The sequence below is a fragment of the Camelus bactrianus genome, chromosome 3 (genome assembly GCF_048773025.1).
Source record: "Camelus bactrianus isolate YW-2024 breed Bactrian camel chromosome 3, ASM4877302v1, whole genome shotgun sequence".
NCBI lineage: Eukaryota > Metazoa > Chordata > Mammalia > Artiodactyla > Camelidae > Camelus > Camelus bactrianus.
In genome coordinates this window covers 134494254-134519145 of record NC_133541.1, presented here as the reverse complement: position 1 = coordinate 134519145, position 24892 = coordinate 134494254, and the positions used below count along the sequence as shown (strand labels likewise).

The 24892-nt window shown below is 48.6% G+C and overlaps 2 protein-coding genes across 17 annotated transcripts; one reads left to right on the top strand and one right to left on the bottom strand.

Moving 5' to 3' along the window:
* Positions 1-165: 165 nt before the first annotated feature.
* LOC141577148 (uncharacterized) lies at positions 166-19934 on the bottom strand. 14 transcript variants are annotated; one of them, XM_074361264.1, is made up of 11 exons: positions 17909-19577; positions 17156-17291; positions 14602-14688; positions 14094-14254; positions 13756-13802; positions 11076-11204; positions 10599-10732; positions 10131-10183; positions 7769-7881; positions 5817-6360; positions 166-261 (listed from the first exon to the last, which is right to left on the bottom strand). In XM_074361264.1, the coding sequence occupies exons 2-9, from the start codon at positions 17195-17197 to the stop codon at positions 7878-7880; spliced, it is 657 nt and encodes a 218-aa protein (XP_074217365.1). In that variant the 5' UTR covers positions 17198-17291; positions 17909-19577; the 3' UTR covers positions 166-261; positions 5817-6360; positions 7769-7877. The 14 variants fall into 14 exon arrangements, with proteins under 14 accessions (XP_074217365.1, XP_074217364.1, XP_074217362.1 ...); XM_074361263.1 differs by lacking the exon at positions 166-261 and adding an exon at positions 2578-4709; XM_074361261.1 differs by lacking the exon at positions 166-261 and adding an exon at positions 2583-5330.
* A 35-nt stretch (positions 19935-19969) lies between these two features.
* On the top strand, positions 19970-24879 carry LOC141577149 (GDP-fucose protein O-fucosyltransferase 2-like). Of its 3 annotated transcripts, XM_074361269.1 has the most exons (3): positions 19970-20290; positions 21676-21912; positions 24048-24879. In XM_074361269.1, the coding sequence occupies exons 1-3, from the start codon at positions 20092-20094 to the stop codon at positions 24053-24055; spliced, it is 444 nt and encodes a 147-aa protein (XP_074217370.1). In that variant the 5' UTR covers positions 19970-20091; the 3' UTR covers positions 24056-24879. The 3 variants fall into 3 exon arrangements, with proteins under 3 accessions (XP_074217370.1, XP_074217369.1, XP_074217368.1); XM_074361268.1 differs by lacking the exon at positions 24048-24879 and having other exon boundaries at positions 19970-20284; positions 21676-22302; XM_074361267.1 differs by lacking the exon at positions 24048-24879 and having other exon boundaries at positions 21676-22294.
* The last annotated feature ends 13 nt before the right edge of the window (positions 24880-24892 follow it).

Genomic DNA, 24892 nt, shown 5'->3' with positions numbered 1-24892 from the left:
CCTCCTTTCCATTGACTACCCTGTTCCCATCACTTCCTTCATTCAGCACAGCAGGATTTCATGACCACATTCTTCTCTAAATGGAAAGGGTATCTTGAATCTAATGTCTGACAACTCTTCTTACTGTATATGCACACACTGACCTTCACATAACCACGTCCGGCTCTTTATTTTCCTAGAATCTCCCAGAGGAATCAGTTCCATGATGATGGTGATGATGATGATGATACTGACAATGATGACAGGGACCTCTCAAGGATTCTGAAAAAGAGGGAATCAATAAAGGGAGGGAATCTTTGCAAAATTGCCCCAGAGACAGGCTTAAATGTAAATAACTGCTATAGTGTTTAATGAAATTGACTAATATATAACTATTTTTAAAACTTTATATAACTGAATTTAAAATTTTAACGGGAATTCTCATTCACCAGTAACCAAGATTCAACTCTAGGACCAAACTCTAAGGATTTTGATCTTCTAACAAATTGTCCACTAGCCTTTTAAACACGTGATCCTTTTAAAAAGCTTAGTGCTGGGCTGAAAATAAGCAGGATTCATATAATCTCACCAGACACAGTGAATGTGGAAAGACTAAGGAAGAAAAACCAAAAGCCATTCATAACTTCTTGAACTTCACGTTGCTCACAGGAGAAAATGTTAGCCAAGGTGAGTGTCTCATCAACATGACGCCTGAGTGGGATGGGGAAGCTTATCTTCCTCATCAGACATTTATGCTGATTTGTTAGATGCCAACACAGTTTCCTCATTGGATTTGCTTCTAACAAGTATGGAAGAATTTACGTTCTACCAAAAGCAGTCTAAACATTTTCCCCTGCTGTCAGGTCTCTGGACTGAATGTCCCCACAAGAAGGACATGAATATGCTTCATAGGGAATTCTTCCTGAGAAGCAACAGGATTTTCGAGGGCAGAACTGCAGGCCCCCCATGGAGGGCTGGAGGAGGGCTACAGGGGGCACTGGAAAAACAGCAGGAGTGAGTTCAGATACTACCGCTCAGGTCGCCAAAGACAGCATTGCTATCTCTGAGGATATGACATTCTCCCAAAAGTTCCATGAGTGAAGGTACCTGTGAACACTAAGCAGGTTGTTAAGAAACAGCAGCACATAATTTGCGTCACAACTCAATTACAGTATATTTTGATATTTGGAAAATAATTAGCCCATTGTCCTTTGAAACTGCAGCAGTAGCAATAGAAATAAAAAAGGCTGAGCCGTCTTGGAGACAACAATCAATAAACAATTCTAAATCTGCAGGATTCCTTGACGATATGCAAGCAATGAGCTAGATGTGTCTTGCAGATAGCTCTTACTGCAGGGCGCTGTCCTGCAAAGCATAGAACTAGTTTTCTCAGCAGACAGAGGGAAGCAAGTCAAGATTCCAAATCTTGAGAGATTTACTATATGGCAGGAAAGATCACACAAGTACATCCAGCCAAATATGAATAAATGTAATCAAATATTATCAAATGTGATTGGAGCACAGATGAAACAGAAATTCCTTTCACCTGGGATCTAGAGAGACTTCTTCAGAAAATGTGGCTTTGGAGATGGCCAAAGACATGGGTGGAATTTTGGCAGAACAGGATGTAAGGAATTTTAAAACTGATTCTAAAATTCATATAAAAATTCAAAGGATCCCAAATATCCAAAACAATTTTGAACAAGAAAAACAAAGTTGGAAGACTTGCACTATCTGATTTTCAGCTTTTTTTTTTTTTTTAACTACAGTAATCAGAAAATATGGTGTTGGTGTAAAACAGGAAAATAGAATAATGGAGCAGAATAGAATGTTCAGAACTAAACCAACATTTATATAGACAATTGATTCTCAAAAAGGATGCAGTGGAGAAAGGATCATTTCAACAAGTGGTGCTGGAAGAATTAGAGAGTGATATGCAAAAAAAAAAAAAAATGAACTTTGATCCACACCTCACAAAATATACAAAAATTAACTCACAATGGATCATAGATCTTAATAGGAAATCTAAAACTACAAAACAGCTAGGAGAAAAAGCATAGGCTTAAGCTTTATAACCTTGGGTTTGGCAAATATTTCTTTGCTATGACACCAAAAGTATAATCTATTTTAAAAAGGAACTGATAGAGTGAACTTTATCAAAATGAAGACTCTTCAAAGCTGTTCTAAACACTGCTAAGCAAATGAAAAGACAAGCCATAGACAGAAGCTATTTGCAGATCATATATCTGATAAAGGTCTCTCTTTGTATCTGATCCAGAATAAAGAGGTCTCAAAACTCAATAATAATGCAAACACCTGAATGAATGAATGAGACCAGAAAACACACTTCAGTAAAGATATCCAGATGGATAATAAGCATATGAAAAGATGCTGATTAAAGATGCCATTAGTCATTAGAGAAATGCTTTTAAAAACCACAGTGAGATACTAGTACACATACATACAAGAATGAATACGATTAGAAAGACCGACCTTACAAAGTGCTGGTAAGGAAGTAGAGCAAGCAGAGCTGATACACACCACAAGGAATTTACAATAGTACAACCATTTTGGAACAGTCTTTTCCAGTTTCTTTAAAAAAGGTAAATACCTATCTACCATATAACCCAGATATTCCTCATCTGGTGCTTTAGAAAAGAAAAGCATATGTCCATATAAAGACTTGTAACCAAATATTCACTGCAATTTTATTTATAATAGCTCAAGTTGTAAATAACCCATGCATCCATCAAGAAGTAAATGGAGAAACAAATGATGGTCTATCCAAACACTGCTCACAACAAACTATTCAGTAAATCTCAGCACAAAACAATACTCTGCTATAAGACAAATAAGCTATTAATACAGCAACACAGATGACTCTCAAAATAATTACACTGAATGAAAGAAGTCAGACAACATAGAGTAGATACTGCATGAATCCATTCATACAACGATGTTGAAAATGCAGACCAATATGTTGTGATGGAAAGCAGATCAATGGTTTCCAGGGGAAGAGATGGGGAGGGAGGGAGGGACAACAAATGGCAGGAGAGAAGCTTTGTGGGTGATGGGTATGTTCACTCTCTTGAATGTGGTCATGGTTTCTTGGGGATATACTTATGTCAAAACGTATTAGCTGTACACTTTATACGTGTGAAAATTACTTTGCCAAGTATACCTCAAAGCTGTTTTAAGAAAAAAGGCACTTCAGTCCTGATCCACCTCAGCGCCTGATTGGAGCGACATGATCAGTCCCTCACCCTGTTTGCCTAACAGGAAGGTAGAAAACCTCTCACGGAAAATATCATATGGATTTTTCATTTGCAATGTCTGCCATGTAATAAAGAATTTCAAGACATGCAACATGTCAAGACTATATAACGGATAATATGAGAATAAGAAACATTAGACAAAGGATGCAAACCCCCAGGTGATGTAGGCATCAGAGTTACCAATAAAGGCTATAAAATACTTTTAATATATTCAAGAAAATAAGGAAATTATGGGAGAATAGACAACAGGGTAAAGACTTTCACCAGAGAAATATACTGGAATGTATTTTTAAGAGAAATCAAACAGATACTCGAGAACTGAAGCTTTCAGCTCTGGAAACAGGTAAACAGAGCTAATTAGGATCCCTTTTAAGTAAAACTTTCAGTAATGCCAGGTAAAATACAACAACAAATGTAACACAGAGCTAACTATGGAAAGAGAAGTTCCCAGGTGACAATACAAAGAGGACACTTAAAGCCCAGAGTGGTAATCTTGTGAGCTGATGCCACCACACCCTGCAGGGAAGGGGTTTTAATCTGCGCATAAATAGAGATACAATGTCCATTTAGGAAAAAGGGTCCATACCAGATGTAGAAGACTCTTCCTTTATATCTATATAGTCAGAGACAGAGATGTAAAGTGGCAGCAGAGGTCACAGTGACACAGGGCCCTGGGCCAAGGAGTGTGAAGACCTCTGCAAGCTGGGAAAGGTAGGAAGACGAATCCCTCCCTAGAGCCTCGGTGTGGAACGTAGCCTTGGCCACACGTAGGTTTTAGCCCACTGACAATGACTTTGCACTTCTGCACAATAGAACAGTGAGATGATGAATGTGTATTGCTTTAAGCCACTGAGTCTGTGGTCCTTTGTTACAACAGCAACAGGAAAGAAACTCAGGAACCAACATGAACATGAACCCCAAGCTGCCTGCTGTGCTGGCAAGAAGTTCTTTGTCTCTGAACCTGGGGGAGTCTCCTGTCTTCTGGCAGCATCCACAAACTACCTCATGCTAACTTGACAGCTTGCAGAGGGTTAAATCTTAACCCTGCACAGTTCTTGATATTTAGTTAATAAAAATGATGGTGTCATCATGGGTATTTTTCCATCTTTTAAATACCCTTCAGTCTTCTAATAAAGCTACCTCTAATTGAGAGACAGTGTAAATAGTTTTCAAACTTCATAATAAATAACTGTGGTTTTATTTGGTTACTTAAATTATGAGTAATAATATTCACATTAGTAAAAGTTATTAAAATCAACATTGTTTAATGAAAATATCATTTCTTTTTGCATGAACATGTATTAACTACAATAAATGTTCCATGCTTTGTTCTACGATTTACTGTTAGAGCCTGAAAGAATAATATTTTCCTCAAAAGATATTATGGCAAAGGGATTTCTTTTGGTGGAACAGTTCCTACATCAAATCTGGTGCATGGCTCAGGCCACTGGGAACCTAGAGATGATAGATATTAGGAGGCATTATAAACACAAAATGATTTTTAAAGGAATTAAACAACTGGATGTGTGAAAACAAAGAATCTGAGAATATTCTAGTGAAATAAATGTATTTTTCAGCTTAAGCAAGACACTGGGTGAATAAATCTAAAATGAAAAAACCACCCAGAGATCAGCAGTGAGTCATGCATGCAGTGTGACTGATCAAAACCAAGTTGTTTCCAAACCAGTGTGCAGGCTTGATGCCTTCATGAATCAAGTCTGTGTGGCACCAGGTCACCTCGAATACATGTTGATGAGGTATTTATAAGCCCTTCACCATCCCAGCACAAAGCCCACACATGAGCCACAAGACCATCACCTACACATCTGCAAAAGACACAGCATGGTGTATAGCACTTTTCTTGTTCAGTAGCCGGTGGCAGGGCACTGTGAGCAGACAGAGATACAGGGACACAGAGACACAGAGGCACTTCCCCTCACTCAGCTGATAACCTTCCGTGCATTCCTGGGGACAGGATTGTCATAAAATGCAGCATGGATTGATCCTCCTCCTAGGAAAGGAACGGTAGGTCTGTCCTCAGGTTGGAGCAAGGGTGGCCGGAGGATCTCAGAAGAGCTGTTTCAGCACAACCAGTAGAAATGTCGGCCACCGTGACCACGAGAGACAGGTCTCCTGCCATCCCGGTAGGCACTTGGGCTCCTGACAAAAGCTGGGCTCAGTAAAGGCTTGAGTAGAAGGCACAGACCTGAGGGATGCCCCAGCAAGAGACAGGAGGTAGGGCCTGGTTTATACTGCTCTGGGTGTATCCCAGCCTCATCCGAATACGAAATCAGAAATTTGCAAAACAGCAGAGCTGGGATGGATCATCTGCTCCAGACTCCTCACCTTACAGTTTAAAGGGTGGCAGCCCTGGGAGGCAAAGCAACGTGCTAAAGGCAGAGCGTGGAAGTGGCAGCGCCAGATGAAAAGCACCATGGCAACCCCCGTTCAAGGCCGCTGACACTGGGGACGGGGCCAAGGTTTCCAACGAGGAGAATGAGACAGTGTAAATACTTTGTTCCCCCCAAAACCCCAAATGTTTACTAAGGCACAAAAACTCACCTTAACTAGCTCTCTTCTGAGGGGGCTCTCTTCTGTCTCCGTCTTTCTGTCTGTCTCCATTTCTCTCTCTCAGACACAAACACATACAATTTTGTGAAAGGGGACTTCCTGCCATACAAAGACAGACTTCACATCTTCAGAGAAACACTTGACAAAGCACATTTCCAATTCAAGTCTTTGTGTGAGGTCTGGGCAACTGGCTTATTTTCTAGAACAATAGGTGGTTCCAAAATCAGGAGATCATCTTCCCCAAAGGAAGAGTTCTGGTCCGTGTTGATGAAGCTGGGGGTGTCACATTTCAAGAGCCCGTTCGGCTCCTCCTCTGGCCACCTGCTGCATCTGATGGCTTCCTGGAGCCGAACATCACTGTCAAGGGCTATGGTTGGGATACCAGCTTTGGCCTTGTCCAAGCGGTCCACTTCATTGACGTAGCAGTGAAAGAGGGACCTAGATTCGTCATTGTGCTGCCAGAGAACCCCTTGGGCACCAGCGGTCTTCCAAAGTCCGACACAAAGCTGTTCAGTCTGAATCTCTTCTCGGGAGACTCCGCATTGCAATAAAGAAAACCAAAATAAAAGATCGCTCACACTCTAGCTCGGTGACCTGAAGACTTATAGTTTTTGATATCTGCTGAGAGCAAATCCCTGCACAGAGCATGCTGACAAGCACTGGAAGTGAGAGACATCACTTTCGAACACATACAATTACACCCAAGGCAAAAGTCTCGTGAGGGCCCTTGGACCATCCTGAAAAGACATCGCTCCCTGAGAATCCTCAATACTGGTGCATCGCACACCAGTGTTTCTCAGTGGGACACTCAGATCATCTTCATCAGAATTAGTTAAAGTGCTTCTTAAAATGCAGAATTCTGGGGTGCACACCCTCAGAGTCTCCAGAAGTAGGGACCGGCAGTCTGTATTTTCATAGCCACCAAGATCACTAAACATGCTCAGGTTTAGCACCGCGGTCTACTTCGGGTCACCTGAGCATCGACAATGCTGTCTCATGGGGTGGGGGGGGTGCCATATGTGTCAGTGTGCTGTCCTACCCACGTGTCTCCCCTGATTCTCAGAACTGACAGTGCAGTCCCATTGGGCAAGAAATACCACCATTTCACAATGCATACGCAGGGCGCCTGACTGACAGATACAATCAGTGCTAGGAAAGGGGACAAAACTCAGGTTCCTCATCGCTTGTTTCACTTACTGTGGGACAAATGATCAATTCAAGGGTAATAAATCAGTGTATGAGTGAATAACATGACTCTCGTTAGTCCCACGAGTGCCTGGAAGAGCGAGCCTGGGCACACTGAGAATCATAACAGCCCATCTACTTAATTGTCATCCTCCCCAGATTTATGTAAAGGTTACTTCCACCCAGGCAGTGACCCCTGAAGGGCAAGAATCATGTCCGAACACACTCTCAAATCCAGAACAGAACCTGACAACAATTAGGCTCTGGGGTCTGTGTATAGCGAGTGTGGAATCTCAGTGATGCCAGCTCTTAGACCTTGCCTTCCCATCCCACCCCTCACGATATGGCCCTTATGACCAGCTCTCCCGGGGCTGGGGCCACGGAACCCATTTACAGGACTGGAAGAATCTGATCATGTAAACCATCCCCCAGATTATCATCAAGAGTCACCTGCATTTCAGGGATCAGTAATCCCAGAAGTTTTGCAGTTCAGGCAGGTGAGGGATTTTTATATCAGCTCTGTCTTCTACTGTGACTGCCTGGGTGACATCAGACAAGGAATTCTCAAAAGCCTGAGCTTTTCCTTTCAGGAATAATCTAAATAACAAATTTCGTTGACCACTCAACAAGTGTGATGTGAAGATCAATGATTTACACAGGAGTACAACATTCACTAGGTCATGGATTTAGAATCAGAGAAAAATCATTTGAGAAAGATTGACAGAATGTAGCTTTAATGCAAATTTAAGTATTCTTACCTTTCAGTAAATCATCTTCTTCCCCAACTTATCACTTCACCCAAGTTTAAAAGATGTTTGAGAACAGGGATGAGTGTGCCAGCAATCTGGGACCCAATAACCTAAAATGTCACCTAGGAAAAAGAGGGGAGTAACACATTTTTAAAAAGCATGGTGAGGATGGCGGGGCCATCCCCCAACTCCAGACTAAGAAACTCTAAGTAATAGATTTCCTGCCTGCCTGGGGCATCAGGTGATGTGAAAACCCACCCAGAAACCTCACTGTCCAGCAGCTCCTCCGTAACACAGGCTACACTTTCTCAGAATTAAGAATTGGGGCCAGTAACCACTTTGCTGAAGAATAAAGACAAAGAAGAAGAAGAGAGTTCTGCCCCTCCCCAGGGGAGAGCCCAGACCTTGGGCTGCATGCACTGAGCCTACCTCCCAGAAGGATAAACTGGAGAAGGGCGTCCTGCGAAACTGGGACAGCAAATGTTGAGATGGGAACAAACTGACCGGCTGGCCAGGGACAGCCCCCTCCGTCGCTGCCTTGGCGGCTGCCTCCGCCCCCTCAGCACATCCTGCCCACTTCCGGTGGTTAAGCTGTCAGGGAAACAGTGCTTTGCGACCTGGGGCAACAGAGGCTGCCCCCAGGCCAAGCTGCGGGGGAAATGGGATCTAAACCACCAGCTCCCAAGCGGCAAGCTCCATACCCCCGCCAACAACCCGCCGCCCCCGCAGCCTACAGCACCCCCGGGGCAATATGTCCTGGAGAAGGGTGACCCGGGAATGAGGGGCAGCAGAGGCCACCCCCACGTCAGGCCTCCAGAGAGATGGGAGCTTATCCTCCAGCCCGCCAGGGGCAGACCCCCCCTCCTCTCCAACCCCTGATGTCACCGCGCCCACCTCCCAGGAGCAACCTGACCGGGTGTGGGGTTTCAGGCTAATCTTGGGCGGGAGAGGCCGTCCCCAGGCCAGGTCAGGGGAGAGGAGAAGAAGTGGCCCCATTAGGCGGGGCAGCCGGCCGTCGCAGCTGCCTCTGCCCCTCGACAGCATCGCGCCCGCCTGCCAGGAGCAAGCTGACCTGGAGACGGGCATCCGGCTTCTTGGGCAGCAGAGTACACCCCCAGGTTTGGCCGTGGGGAAGAGGAGAGCAAATTGACAGGCTCCGCGCTGCAGGTCCTCTACCCCTGCCGTCGCCTCCCCCACACTTTAAAGGCACTTCCCAGGGCGCCCCTCCCCCAGCAGGCTAAATGGGACAGGTGTGTCTGGTGATCTGAGGCAGGAGAGGCCACTCCCACACCAGGCCATCGGGGAGACGGGAGCCAATCCACCAGCTCCCCAAGGCAGCCCCCTACCCCCACAGCAGCCACCGCTCCTGCCCCCTGACCTCACGGTGGCCGCCTCTAGGGAGCAGGCTGACCTGGAGATGGACGTCCGGCGAACTAGGGACAACAGGGACCGCCCCCAGGGCAAACCATGGGGAGAAATGGGAGCAAATGGACCGGCTCCATGGGAAAACCTGCCGCTGCTGCCACCACCCGCAACGTAACACGCCCGCCTCCTGGGGCCAGGCTGACTAGGATACACGTGTCTCTTAACCCAGGGCAAGAGACACCGCCCCCAGGATAAGCCGCGGGGAAGATGAGAGCAAATGTGCCCGCTCCCCCGCTGCAGGCCCCCGACCCCCGCCACCCGTGCACCCTGACTACCCTGCCTCCCGCCCCCAGCAGGCAAAGTGGGAAAGGGTTGTCCCGGGACCTGGCGCAGCAGAGGCCGCCTGCAGGCCACGCGGCACAGACATGGGAGCTAATCCTCCAGCTCCCCCGGGGCAGCCTCCCTATCCCCGCAGCCACCACCTTCCCAGCCCCCTGACTGCACCGCACCCATCTCCCAGGAGCAAGCTCACCTGGAGTCGGAACTCAGGCAAATCTCTGGCGGCAGAGGTCGCCCCCAGGCCAGGCCGCGGGGGAGAGAAGAAATGGAGCAGCTCCCTGAAACGGACCCCAACCCCCAGCCGCCGCCGCCGCCGCCGCCTCCCAGGACCAAGCTCACCTGGAGACCGGCGTCCCGCCTCTACGGCAGCAGAAGCCGCCCCTGGCTCCGCCGCGGGGGAGAGCGGAGCGAATTGACCGGCTTCCGTGCGGCAGCCCCCCTATCCCCGTGGGCCCTGCACCTTAACGACACCGCCCCCACTCCCCACTCAGCTTGCTGAGTGGGACAGGTGTGTGCAGCGACCTGGGGCAGCAGAGGCCGCTCCCAGGCCCGGCAGCCGGGAGAAGGCAGCTATTCCATCAGTTCGCCAGGGGCAGCCCCGCTCCGCCCCCTTGCCGCTGCCACCGCCCCCTGACCTAACCGCCCCACCACCCAGGAGCAAGCTTACCTGGAGTCCAACATCTGGCGAATCTCCGGCGGCCAACGCCCCCCCAGGCCAGGCTGCAGGGAAGAGAAGAAATCGACCGGCTTGCCCGGGCAGCCTCCCACCCACCGCCGCCGCCGCCGCCGCCGCCGCCGCCGCCGCCCCCTCCGCCACCCCAGACCATTGCACTAATCTCCCGGGGTCAGGCTGACTGCGAGGATGTGCACTTGCCTTCTGACCCTGGCCACGTGCCTGAGCACCTTCCTGCACCCCTACACTCCCTGTACCTCTGCACCCCTGCCACTCTCTGCCCTTCCGCACTGCCTGCACCCCCGCATCCCCTGAACTGCCTGCACCCTCCACAGCCCCTGCACCCCTGCCACCACTTACACCTTTGCACTGCGTACACTCCTGCACCCCTGCTTGTCCCACACACCACCTCTTGGGCCTGTGGCAGAGTCTCTGCTGTTAGACCAATGCACAGGAACTCACATCTTTGCCAGTATATGATGCATCAGTGGACGTCTGGGGTTGGCTGCAGGAAGGTACATGTTCCCGGTCACTAGCCTGGGCCACTAGGGTGATCTCTGTGAAGTCACCCAGGACGGGCTCAGAGATGCTGTTCTCTGGGAAGAGAGGAGTTGAAACCGGTCTTGAGGGCAGAGCTGTGCTCACCAGGTCGTCCACGCTTCATGTTTTACACGGGGTTTCGGAGAAGTGAAATTGATCCTGCCAAGTAAGACCGGCCTGCTGTGCGCCCACCTCAGTCCTGGGCTCTGAGGCAGACCGACTGGCTCCTACCATCAGGACAGAGTTTGGGCACCTGAATTGTCCCTTGGAGGCATCCTATCACTTCTCAGGAAGAAGTCTGGCTGCTTCCACCCTATGGCCCTCCCTCCCACTGTGCTGGCCTCAGGAAGGTTCCTTATTTGGGGAAGAAGGCTGCCCACCCCCTACCCCACCCCTCACCTTTCTCTAACCCAGGCTGGTGCTTTCTCTGCCCTTCAGAGTCTGGAAAGCCATTTCTCTTCAGGTATGTCCCTTCTGAGATGGACTTGCTTCCACTCAATTCTAGGCGAGGATGCACCATGGAATGCACTGGGTAAGAGAACCAAAATAAATAGTTTCTTCTGTGAGGTTTTCTGTTTATCTACTGGGGCTGGGCTGTGTGTAGTTTGCTACAGCTATTCGTGCGAGAGGCTAAAGCCAACCGTGTGTCCTTGTTTTCATCTCCCCGCTGTCTTTGGGTTTTCCCTAGACACTCCTGAGACATTTACTTCTTTTAATTTTATTCCTGTTATTACACAGGGGCCCTACTGACATGGAGGTAAGGTGTTGGGGGAGCGGGACAGAGCAGGGCATTTGTAGTCCTGTGATTAGTTCTCATTGAGCCTGTGCCCTGAGCTGTGACCTCCACAAGTGTGTCTCTTTCCCCCACCCCAATTTGGGTGACACAGAAGGTATTTCCCTTCCCCCAGGTAGGTTAGGCTCTGGTAAAATAATTTCTCATTAAAAAAAAAAAAAAAAAACACAACCCCCCACAATGGAAGAGAATGTTCTGGTTGTATTTCAATAGAGCTATTTTTTCCTCTCCTGGCAGGAACCATGAGGAGTTTTCCTATGATCTTCACTCTGAGAACAGGATACGGTCCTGGAGGTAAAATGCATGAAAAAGAGCAGGGGGCCCCTCTGACTGGCCCCCTGGAGTTGTCACACTCGGACTTCCCCACGCTGAGCCTCCAGCTGGCCTCAGGGACCTGTTAAATCTGCCTGCCCCCGGGGTTCTTACAAAAGCGGGTTCTGCCCTGGGAGCTGTGACTCTCCAAGCCTGCCCGGCTGCCTCTCTGTGTTGGGAGCAGCTTTCCCCCTCAGTTTTCTTGTGGATCTAAGAAGAGCAGTGGGTTTGCAGCTCCCTCAGCTCTGGTGTTGTTTTCAGGACAGAAGGAGCAACTTCTGAGCTCCACACGAGCTGGACCAGAGGCTGGAAGCCTCCCCTCCTCTGCCTCCATGCAGACAATCAGTGGCTGTGGTTCTGGCCGAGTTTCTGAAGATGTGGATTTAAACACACACATCCCAGCCCCCACAGGAGCACACAGTCCCATAAATCCCTACAACTTCCACTGGTAACTACGGAACTGATGAGGACACGGGTTTCGGGGCTGCAGAGGCCTGACTGCATGACTTTCTCCGTGGCCTATTAATGTGGTTGTTATGGGCCTTGTCTGAAGTGGCTTGCTTACCGCACCTGGTACATGGGAAATATAAAATAAGTACTAGAACCTCCACTTTTTCTCCCTCTTGGGCCTTCCAACCTAAAAAGTAATACGTGAACTCAGACGGCCTAGTCACCACAATGAGGTCCGACAAGCCCGGCTCTCCTGAGTGATGGACACTGACTTGCGCATTAACTTGGAACAGTAGGGGAACCGCCTTCCTCTAACTGGGCCTCTCCCCACACCAGGCACGCCCTCAGCTGAGAAGGGGCCAACTCCCCCATTGAGGTGTGTGCTGGTGGCTTCAGTGTGACCTGGCCCTGCCGGGACATGAACCTGCAGTGAGGTGGAGTGTCAGGAGGAGGGGGGTCCCTGCTGGGGCAGCAGGGGGCCCGGTAGCACCCTGCGCAGCCTGGTGCCTGGGGCTCCCCAATATCTCCTACGGCCCCCGGGTCGGCTCTGGTCTGGGCCACTCCATGCACCCTCCCAGTATCTTTTCATTAAGTCCCTTTTTTGCTTTTATCAGCCAGAGGTGGCTTCTGTTGCTTGTTCAGTGAAACAGTGCATCAGGAAACCAGACTATTTCTAAGATCAGTAAAATACGAACTTTGGTCAGCTCGCCGGGCAGACCGTGCAGCACAAATTCCCGCACAGGGCTGTGCAAATGCCTTACGTGAAGGGTCCTCATCATCTGTCTTCAGAGATACAGAAGCTCGTGGTTCAGGTAAAACCTCAGGGAGGGATTGAGGAATCCAAAGCTGGTTGGTTTCAAAGACTAACCGGTCAGACCAGACCCCTGAGCTGTGGTCAGAAGCCTGGCTCAATGTCACGCAGACTCAGCACCCTACGTGTCCGGTGGGGCCGGTGCTGTTTCCTTTACAGGCTCTCGTTGGGGAGTCACTGTAGCCCCTTACACTCAGCAGGGAATCCAGCCCTCTTAGCCCCCACCCTGAGTGTTCCATGACACAAATCTCGGGAGTGTTTAATTTTCATCTTTGTTTAGGAGGATGAAGCTGGGGCAAGAGGAGAGATAAATTCATACTTAGTGACACCAAGTCACAGCCAGTACCTCCTCCTCGGAGAGCTATGTGCTCCCACAGTGGTGGCTGGGGGGCTGGGCAGAGCCCCTCCTCTGGTCACAGAGGGACTCACTCCTCTGACTGCAACTGATGGGTTGGACAACCAATCCAGAGGGGACAGAGCATCTTTCCCGGGAATTTGGAACTGACACACAGAAATTAATTTCACTCATCTGGGGATTGGGAGGAGGGTGGGAATCAAATGAAACCAGAGCAGGAGAGAAAGTTACAAGTGAATGACAGAGAGACAGAGAGACTGAACTTGTGAGAGTAAATAGTGTGAAGGAAGGATTACAATCAGGGCACAGAGGAATTCCAGCTCCTGGCAGTCTAGTGTGTCCCAGCCCACCAACAAACCTGCGGGATGGTTAACATCATTCCAGTTTTGCAGATTAGGAAACAGGCTGAAAGAGACGGGGGTTGGCTTAGGGTGCACAGTTAATTTAATTGCCACTGGACCCCTCACTTCCCACTGCCTGAAGGCACCGTGATCCTCACAGGGACCCTGCAGTGCTGACAGCCTAGCACCCTGATCAAAGGGACCCTGCGGGAGTGGGAACCTCTCTTGAGTTTGGAGAGTTCCCTGCACCGAGATTCCATGCATCAGCCGGCTCCCGCTCACCCCAGGTTAACGTCCCCCCAGCTGTGTAGTCCCCCGACCCGCTTCCCTCCCTGCCAGGCACCCCCGTCCTTACCACCGAGTGTACTGCAGGAATTCAGGCACAGGGATGCCCAAAGCAACACGAGCCCACCGGCTGTACAAACAGCAGACTCCCAGCCCCACCTGGGCTCCATGGGGATAGTAGGTGTCCTCACCTTTCATGTACCTAAGGCAATCTGTTTCTTCAGCTGGAGGCTATAGAGAAAAATAAAAGGTCCAAAACTTTGTTCAGTGAGGAATTCCTCCAAGGACCTGACTTCAGTGTCTACAACCAGTTGTGCTGGCCGCTCTTACCCCCGGACTTTGGGTGAGGTGGATTATTGATCAGCACAATCGCCGGTGGCCCAGCTCCTGGGCTTGGCTGCCCAGAGGGGGCTGGGGGAATGGGTAAGGCCAGGGCACTCAGGAAGAGCACAGAGGACCTGACATCTCGCCTCCGCAGTTGTAAACCCTTCCCCAAATCTCAAGGCATCGGACAGAGTGCAGCCACCACAATAATGAGATGTTCCCATCTCTTCACTCACTCCTGTTGGTTCACTTACGTGCTGAGCATCCCCTGGGTCACAGGACATGACACACAGGATGGCCGATGGGACAGGCTTGGTAATTCCCCCTGGATCCTGTTCAATCTGATGGAAGAATGATCACTCATAAACGGTTTCTCAAAAGGATACATAGACAGGAGACAAACTGCAGAGTGAATCAAATTTTAAAATATAAATGAAGATCCCCCAATCTCCCCGCATAAGGTTAACAGCATAAAGAAAATAGATCTTGCCTTTGATCACCAAGGAAGTTGTCACCCTCTCTCAGGAGGAAAGGAGAGTTAATCTTTAAGCAGGACACAGAAGTGCTCCATCGAATTGGACCAGGACCTCTTCATTCATTCAGCAAATCTGTATAAGCTCCTACTACTTATGGGAATCTAGTAACTATACCCATTCCCAAGGCTCTTGGGCTTTATTAGTCAACAAAATAGACACGACTCCCCATCACTGGGGGCTCAGAGTTTTAGCAGAGAAAACAGGCAACATGATGGGGGTAGCAAGAGCTTGGGGAAAAATAAGAGTGATATGAGCAAACTCAGGTGATTGTGGTGGGGTGGGAGGCAGGCAGGAGGGAATAAGGCAATCCTGGCAGATCTCAAGGAGTAATGAACTTGAAGCAGAATAGATCCGGAGGAAGAAGGAAGAGCCGGAGCCAGAGGCCCCCAGAGTGATGGGGAGAGTGTGGGCGGAGAGGCAGAGCAGGCCGGGTCCTCGAAGACTTTGGGACGACTTTGGCTCCTAATGGAATGGTGACCCTTTTAGTGAGTTTTGATGGGATGGGTGATGTCCAATTTATGCTTTTGTTTTGGGTTTTCTTGGGAGGAGGTTAATTTATTTATTTTAGTGAAGATGCTGTAGTTTGAACCCAGGATCTCATGCATGCTAAGCATGCACTGTATCACTGAGCTACACCCACCCCCTCAATGTATGCTTTTATAGGCTCCCTCTGACTCTGTGTGGATGAGATTGTAGAAAAGCAAAGATGGAAGAAGTAGGCTAATTGGTGTCCAACAAGGGGTTGAAGGTGGCTCCTAGGAGGGTGGGGAACAGGGAGTAGGTGGTTAATGAATTCAGAGTAGCCAGAATTTTCTAACAAGCTGGATTTGCTGTCTGTGTGTGTGTAAGAGAATGAGAGAGAGAGAACATGGTTCCAATATCTGGACCTGGTAAATGGGATGGATGTCCTCTCCATCCACAGGGGATGGGACAAGATGGGGCTGAGCAGGTGGAAAGGGGCTGGAATCAGCTCAGTTCTTCAATGTCATGGTTAAGGAGTCTATGAGATATTGCCACAGAAATGCCTAATAGGTAGAGGAGTCGGGTTTTTTTTCTTTCTTTTTAACATTAAAAAATATAATTTAAATGTATTAATTTTATTATGTGAATGGATTTGGAATTTTATTTCATGCCAAGTTATATGTTATAATAGCCAAATGGAAAATATATCAGAAAAGGGGAGAAATGAGGGCTTTCACATAAACTGACTGTCCATAACGTAGGTAAAATTTCAATGAAACCGTCTTCAGTGCAAAAACCTCATCTTGGTGTTACATAAAATTAAATGAAAAAGGACTATGTTGATGTATCATTATTTCATGTTACATAGTAGCCCCAAACAAACACACTGTTTAACTATGAGGCTTGTAGAAATACTATTCACTTTATTGACATAAATACAGAAATGCAGAAAGGTTCTAAGGTAGAATAAGCATCTTAGTGGAAATAATAGAGATCTGAGCATTTCACATGATATGTATGGACTGATTCAAAATTTGGAAAAGTAATTTACACAGTAGAACATATGTATGAATGTGAAAGCAAGATGAACGAAAGAAAAAGAATATGAGTATCAGGGAGAGAGTTCCAAATGGAAAAGGCCAATCAGGGAGTTTTGGACAAATCGAGAAATTGATGGCATGTCAATTTCCAAGTCTGGTTGCTTCCACCAAAAGTATAGCAGTGAGAGAGAGGAGAGACCCAGGACCCAACTCCGAGGCACATTCGCAGTAAATATTTGGAAAAAAGAGGAGACGTTGGCAAAAGACCAGCCAGTGGATCGAAAGCAGAGCGATGGGCTGGAGGCCAAGTGAAGCAGGAACACGGGGGAGGAGAAATGGAAGAGCTGGGTCAAATGCTGCCAAAGGGCCACGCATGATGAAGACTAAAAACTGACCACTATATTTAGCAACGTGGGGTCACTGATGGCCTTGACAGAGCAGTTTCCATAGAGCGAGGGATCAGGGGAAAAGCCAGAGTGGGTGCAAAAGGGAATGGCTCAAGAGAATATGCAGACAGTGAGTTTAAACGACTCATTAAAGATTTGCTGCAAAGACATGGGGTGGCAATTGGTGGGGGCCAATTAGAGTCAAGGAGTGCTGTTTGTTTCTTTTAAGAGGATGGACTTTTATATACTGATAGGAGCCAACTAGCAGGAGAACAAAATAGATGAGGTAGTGACAGAGAGGATGGATGTGGGAGTGACAGCCCGGAGAAGATTGTATGGATGGGCCCCCTGGTGACTTTTGGATGATCTGGCTTTCGGTGTCACCTGTAATAAGAGGTGGGGCAGCGAGAGTGAGGTCACAGACATCAGAAGGCGAGCGGATGTGCTGGGAGTTGCTGGTGAAAGTTCTCTTCTGTTGGCTTCAGTTTGCTTGGTCAAAGTAGAAAAGTAAACTTACCAGCTGAGGGAAGAGAAGGAAGAGTTACTGGAGTCATGAGCAGAAGATACAAAAGAGCCTTCAGGGACAATGGGACAGTGAAAAGAGCAGAGGGAGACGGGGGGAGTGTGCTCCCAGAAAGTTACGTTTTATCTTTGAGGTCCCCAAGTGTTGGATGTGTGATTGCCCTTCCTGCTGTCTACGAAATAAAAATTGAGTATGGTTCAGGGAAAATGCTATTTCATTCTAAGAGGCTGCCTGTTTCTCAGGAACGGTCATCTTAAACTGCAAACACTACAAAAATGTTGAAAAGAAGAACTTGTGTACCCAATGACCCACTATTTTCTATAAATTTGGTTGCTATTTAGTTCCCCTATCAATACCACAGAACCGATACTGCCTAGGATGGAGATACATCGATGCTTAAATGGAAATGAAATCTGTATCTTTTTCCTAAACTCCATGGCTTCCTTACCATCCCATTCCCCTTGGAATTTAGGGGTGTCCGGTATAAGAAATAAGAAACAGTTTGAGAAAATCCCGGCTCAGAATTACACAGCACAACCTCAGCTCAGAAGTATACAGCCATAAAAATGTTTAGAAGCAAAACTCCATAACTACTCTTAAAGAATTTTGCAAACCTGGGCCTGCCCAGATGTTTCCAAACTGGAAAGGTACTCCAATCAGTTGACCGGTACGGGAACCAGAGGCTGGTCAGCCTTTTCTGTAAAAGCCAGAGAGTAAATATTTTCAGTTTTGCAGATCATTTTGTTGTAACCATGCAGGTCTGCAATAAGAAAGCGAAGAGCACTGGGAGACACGAAACAAATGGGCATGCCCACACCCTCCCTTCCACTCAGGGCAGCTTCTCTGTGGTGGGGAGCTTTGCCACAATGACTTGTTTCTTTGTTTCCATTGGTTTCTTTGTTTCCACCTTACTGCTCAAACTCAGAACTTCAAGTGAGCCTGGTCCTTCAGCATCCATGCAGAAAGAAGGCTGAGCGGGGGTGGGGATCCCACCTGACAGAGAAGAGAGATGGCTTGTCACCATGACATGAGACAATCACACCTTCCGGGGTGAAAGGGAACAAAGATAAGGGAGGGGCACAGCAGTGGGACCCCTGGGTCACCTGCCAGGCTTGCTCTCCCTCCACGGCCACCCTGGGGGCCTGGGTGGTGTTGGAACTCAGCTACAGTGATTAGGCTGAGGGGACTCAGGATAAAGGACCCTCCGTCTCCACACCGGGTTCCAAACGCAGCCTCTCTAAGTCTACCCTCTGAATTTCTGGAACTCAGCTGGAAGAATACATGATCAGGCCAGACCCAGAGCCCAAGCCAAACACGACAAGGGTCACGTGGGGTTGTAACCCGGTGCTCAGCGGTCGGGGTCTCCTTGCAAATCTGCAGAAATCCCTGTTCTGCCTCATTCCTGGGAGAAACCCCACATCTCTTCCTGCTCTGTCTGTTCTTCTCTTGAGGCTATTGTCCTGGAGGGATGCAGAGTCCTTGAACCTGGCCCTCCAAACGTACATAAGCAGCCTGTTCAATAAAACAAATTATGCACTTTTTCACATTTGCCAGTTTTTTGATTCCAGAAAGGCTGCGGGACTCTTTCTCACTGTCTCCTGTGCCCCCACCACTTGGTGGCCCTCTCCTCATGGAAACACGATTTCCCACAACTGCACCCTGCCTCCCAGCTTGTCAGAGGGGAGTGACCCACAAAGACACAGGTGTTTGTGAGGATCCTGTCCCCCAGCAGAAAGCCTACTCCTGGAGCCACGGACAGGGATCTGGCCTCCTGAGCCGCTCAGCTCTAATTGAAAGCCTAAACTGGGGACCCCGAACATTGCTGACTGACTTTCTGAGTCACCTGGGCTGGAAGGGCCTGATTTTTCTTTCCAAGAATGGATGTAGCACAGCCTCCATTTTCAGGGCTGACATTCATGACGTATCTAGTTCCCCCAAATGCACCCCAGGAAGGAAAGGCCCTTCCATCCCACTGGTTAGAAACCCAGCCCAGGGGAGTTCCGAAGCACTGCATTGCTGTCAGGTCCAGCATCCCTGCAGAGTGGCCCCTGCCCCTGAATGAGCCCCTTCCCTGGGCCTTCCCTGCCTCGACATGACCACACCCCAGGTGGTGCTGGGGAAGGCAGGGAGTGCAGTGAGGGGAGGGGGGAAGCAGAGCCCCTTGCTCTGGAGTGAGGAGACCACAGAGAAAGGCACACACCACCCCGACCCTATACCCCAAACTCTTAGCCCCGCCAACACAGGGGCCGCTCTGCGCCCTCTCACCGTGGCTCTCCTGTGAGACTACACCCAACCAGACATCTGGCACCCAAGCCCTACCTCCCCTCTTATGACAGATCCCGTCTTCTTGGAAACTGCCTAGCAGCGCGTATTCAAGGCCGGCAGCGGGCCTGGCGGATCTGCACTTCAGGTGCCCTACCTGGCCAGCTGTGCGTGCCTGGGCTCAGTCCTCTATCTTGCCCACCGGTAGCCTGGGTCCACGTCCGGTGCAAGCGGAGGCCACGGAGCCCAGGCTGATCCCCACACACGGACAGGTGAGGGTGCCCCCGCCCCGCTGCCCCGCTGCCCCGCCCACTGGTGGCAGCAACGCCCCAGCCTCCGGCCGGCGCCACCTGCAGGTCAGGACTTCCGCGCGGCCCTGCCCTCCCCGGCCCCGCCCAGCTGTCCCATAAGCCTCCCCCCACCCCCGTCCTGGCTGCGCCCTGGCTCGCATTGGCTCCGCAAGTTCTGCCCTCGCACAACTAGACTCGGGAGGACGCACGACGCAAGCGCTAGGGGAGGGCCCCGCGGAGTTGCCATGGTTACAGGCGCCACGCTCTGCGCGGGCCGGCGTGCGCTTCTGGGGCGGGTAGCGGGCTCCGGAAGTGTGCAGCTGCCCGGGACCATGGCGGTGCTTGCTGCTGGGGATGGCGGCTTGCTCGGCCGGGCGACTAGTTCTGGCCTGGTCAGTCGGCGGCCGACATCCTGTCTGGGGCGGCGTCCCACAGATGGTAAACGTACGTCCGCGCCGTCGGCGGGGCCGGCGGACATGAACCGGGGTGGGATCGGGGTTGGGGCGGTGGCCGGGGAGGGCTGTGGTGCCGGGGAGCGTGTTGGGGCGGGGCGGGGCAGGGCTTGGGCACAGCCTCAAGCTTTCCTCCCCCTCAGGCCCTGGGGCTGGGGCCGCGAGTCTGGGTCGCCCTTGGTGGCCGCGGCCTCCCAGAAACCCCCGGAAAGGGCAGGCGGAGGACCCATCTTAGATGAAGCGGGGCCTTACCCGGGTTTTGAAGAGCCCCAGAATCAGATGTTGGAATGGGGTGGCTTATCAGCCTTGTTTATCTGCAGGGAAATTTCAGTTCCATCCAGATGTTGGTTCCTTCAGTCAACCTCAGGAAAAAGACACAAGGGTCAGTGCCGATAAGCAGTTATCTAGGGCTTGACTCAAAATAAACTATGCGGGGTGTAGGGATGGTAGATGGGACCCTCCCTCTTGAAGTTAGCAGTCTTCTGGGATTAGAGGCCCCAGTTGAGGATTACATCCTCATCTGCAGTAATGGAGCTTGTGAGGAACACACAGAGAAGGGAGGGGTGTGGTGGCGGTAACTCATTACAGAATCCAGGACCCTTGCCTGGCTCTTGTGTAGAAGAGTCTCGCCTTGGATAGGGCAACAGTTATCAAAGTGTATCCAAGGCCCCTGAGGTGCAAGACCATTTTCATAGAAACGCCGGGATGTCACCTGCCTTTTGCACACTCTTGCTCTCCCGAGTTCCTGCGGGGTTTTCCAGGGAAAACCTGGCCTGCGATATCACAAAACAGGGAATGCAGAGGCAGATAGGAGAATTCAGCTCTCACCAGTCCAAAAGAGATTTGCAGAAATTAAAATCACTGCTATTCTTCTCACTAATGATTTTTCTTTTGAAAAATAGAATTATATTTTGTTTAAGAGTATTAATGGTAACATACAGTAGATTGTTAATATTTTTAAGTGAATTCATACACTTTTTCTAACTTCTTATTTAACTTCTAACACAGGAAATATTGATAGATTAAACTCACATAAATAGCAGCCTTTTGGAGTTCTCAGTAATTGTTAAGAGTGTATAGGGTTCTGTAGAACAAGAAGTTTGAGAGCCCCTGGAGAACGGGTGCTCAGATGCTAGTCGGGTGCTTAGTGGTGTTAGACGGATGCCAAGATGTCTTCCGCAACTGCTCCCGGACTTGAAGTAATTGGCCACATGGAGATGGGTGGGCAGTGCCTCCACTTTACAAACCAGAAGCTGCTGAATGTGTCTGGAGTCTAGGCCATGGGCTGTGCAGGGATTCCCGTTGTGTCTGTTCTATCTAAGCCGGGATTCCTGTGCAGAGGCCTGGCCCTGAAGACCCGCTCTCCTTTGCTCCCAGCCAGGTACCTTCTGTGTGACTTCAACCCTCCAGAGGGCTTCAACCTCCGTAGGAACGTCTGCATCCACATTGCCTTCCTCCTGAAGACCCTGCTGAAGATGGAGGAGCCGGTACTGGTGCTATTCCCTTGGGGCCACCTCTACCACTGGCAGAGCCCCGATCCCTGGTCCGACTCCTTTGACCTCCCAAGTCTCAACAGAAACATCCCTGACATTGAGTACGAGCAGTTCATTGCAGGTGAGGTGGTGGTCATTTAACTGGGGCCAGGTGGTCTTTGTTCTGGTTCCGATCTGAACATCGGGCCATCTTACTTTGGGCTTGTCGGTCTGCTTAGGGGCCCTGCTCATGTTTCCTACACTGCAGGTGAATTTGGTTTTTCCATAGTTTTTTCGGGAAGTCAATTTGAAGTGTATGAGCTCTATGTCCCCTCCCCTCTGAAAACCCTGGCCTCCTGGTGAGATGCAGCGGTGACAAGGAGGCCACTGCCACAGAAGCCCTTGTCCCAGAAAGAGTCGCTCTCTGTGCAGTCAGGGCTGTTCTTACCTGTAGGAAAACACGATGTGTGTGGAGCATGGGCCACGTGCTGGAGAAGATATGTAACTGCCCATCCAGTATAATTTGGTCCTACTCAAGCTACCCATTTAAATTTTGTAAGAGGGAAGAGTTCAAGATTTTCTTTGAATAAAGGTATTTAGAGCTTATCAATTTTTTTTTAAATTGAAATGTGTTTGATTTACAATGTTTTGTTAGTTTCAGTTATACAGCTGTTTTGTTAGTTTCAGGTATGCAGCATAGTGATTCAGTTGTACATATACATAGTCTATTCTTTTTCAGGTTCTTTTCCATTATAGGTTGCAAGATACTGAATATTCTTCCCTGTGTTCTACAGTGAATCCTTGTCGTTTGTCTGTTTTACATATAGTAATTTGTATCTGTTAATCCCAAACTCCTGTTTGTTTTATAAGTCTGTGAGTCTGTTTTTTGTTTTATAGATAAGTCCATTTGTATCATTTTTTTAAAAATTCCACATATAAATGATATCATATGATACTTGTCTTTGTCTAACTTATTTCACTTAGTGAGATAATCTCCAGTTCCATCCATGTTGCTGTAAATGGCCTTATTTCCTTCTTTGTTATGACTGAGTAATATTCTGTTATATCTAAATACCACATCTTTATCCAGTCATCTGTCAGTGAATGTTTAGGTTGCTTCTATGTCTTGGCCATTGTAAACAGTGCTCCTGTGGAAATTGGGGTGCAGGTATCTTTTGGAATGAAGGTTCCCTCTGGATATATGCCCAGGACTGGGATTGCTGGATTAGGTGATAAGCCTTTTTTTTTTTTTTTTTTTTTTTTGTCTTTTGAGGAATCTCCATACTGTTTTCCACAGTGGCTGCACCAAACTACATTCCCACCAACAATGTAGGAGGGTTTCCTTTTCTCCACAGCCTCTCCGGCATTTATGGTTTGTGGACTTTTGAATGATGGCCATTCTGACTGGTGTGAGATGATAACATTGTAGTTTTGAGCTGCATTTCTCTGATAATTGAACGATATTAAGCATTTTTTATATGCCTATTGGCCATCTGTGTGTCTTCATTGGAGAATTGCTTGTTTAGTTGTTCTGCCCATTTTTGGATTTGGTTGTTTATTTTTTTCTTATTAAGTTGTATGGACTATTTATATAGTCTAGAAATTAAGCCATGGTCAGTCTCATCTTTTGCAAATATTTTCTCCCATTCCATAAGTTGTCTTTTAGTTTTACTTATGGTTTCTATTGCTGTGCAAAAGTTTATAAGTTTAATTAGGTCTCATTTATTTATTTTGGCTTTTATTTCTGTTGCTTGGGTTGCTTAGATTGCCCTACGAAAACATTGCTGAGATGTATGTCAAATAATGTTTTGCCTATGTTTTCTTGTGAGAAGTTTATAGTGTCGCGTGTAATATTTAAGTCTTTAAGCCATTTTGAGTTTGTTTCTTTTTGGTTTTTTTGCGACTCTATTGTATGCTTTTGATTTGTGGTTACCTTATTCTTCAAATATATCAGCCCATTACTATATCTATTTCCTTTAGACTGATAATCACGTAGGCTCCAACACATCCTAAGAATAACGAAGAAAAAAAAGAAAGAAAAAAATCTACATTTTCTTGCTCCCCTCTCCCATTCCCAACTTTTTTTATTCTGATGTCCTTTTTCATTTTTACATCTTTATGTTTATTCTCTTGCAACTCGTTATTGCATTTCCAACTATGGTTTTCCTGTTTCTATAGCATCCTGCTTCCTTTCTGTTTAGAATAGAACCTTTTAATGTCTCTGTTAGGTTCAATATTGCTGAGTTATCTCACCTCCCCCTCCCCCCTTCCCCCCAGGCCTCTGAATCCTCAGTCCAGGGAAGCTAAACCATTCTAGCCTTCATCGGTTCTGGGAAAGCAATCTTCAGAGTGGGAAAAGACATTGAAAAATAATATTCTGTGAGTTGCATTCTACCCTTGCCCAGAGATGAGAAACATCTGAAGGTGGAGGAAAACAGTTGGAGGTGGGGAACACAAAGTCTTTTCTCCTTTTGCTACTGAAGAAATGATTGCTTTTGTAATTAGTGGTGATGCCCTTTAAATTGGTGAGATCGAGATTCCACAGCTTCAGCGCCTGTGAATAACCAGCTGGGAGAAAGCTCTCTAGGGCCCCTGCAGTGGGAAAGGCAGCCCCTCTGAGCACCTGTTGTTCTGTATTCTTCCTGCCTCCACACGGGTTCCCTAGGCACCGTGCAGGACGATGCAGTTACCCAAGGTGGAGGACGGGGAGACCCCTGCTGTGTGGCGAGCCACAGAAGCCCACACTTGAAGGACAAAATGTAGAGTAGTGGGGCGGTCATAGGAACAGGGGATGGTTGAGACCCAGGATGGTGTCCTGGAGTCCAGCAGCCAAGGCTGGTGGGGCAGATGGGGCCCTGGGGCATGGGCAGTCCTTGAGGGATCTGAAGCAAAGATAGGAACCAAGAGACTGGATTCGTGTGGGGGTACGGCACCCCTTGGAGGCTGCGGGGCAGCTCAGTGGGCCCAGGGGGAGCAGGCACTTCCCCAAAGCTGGGTTGACAGGTCACAACCAACTCACTGGGGACCGAGAGGCACTGAGTCATTTTTAACTTTTTGTCCCTCTTCCTGGAAAAGAAACTGCTGCCTGTTAAATAGCCTGTGTCGTTAGTGAGAATTAAAGA

Bases quoted from the DNA above. Each gene is read 5' to 3' on its own strand.
- LOC141577149 (XM_074361267.1), top strand. From the start codon at position 20,092: ATGGTTACAGGCGCCACGCTCTGCGCGGGCCGGCGTGCGCTTCTGGGG. The intron at 20,291-21,675 runs GTACGTCCGCGC...CTTTGCTCCCAG, and splicing joins GCGTCCCACAGATGGTAAAC to CCAGGTACCTTCTGTGTGAC.
- LOC141577148 (XM_074361257.1), bottom strand. From the start codon at position 17,197: ATGTCTGTGACCTCACTCTCGCTGCCCCACCTCTTATTACAG. The intron at 14,255-14,601 runs GTAAGTGAACCA...TTTTCTCTATAG, and splicing joins ACCCAGGGGATGCTCAGCAC to CCTCCAGCTGAAGAAACAGA. The intron at 10,184-10,598 runs GTGAGTTCCTGT...TCTTCCCTGCAG, and splicing joins CATCATATACTGGCAAAGAT to CCTGGCCTGGGGGGGCGTTG.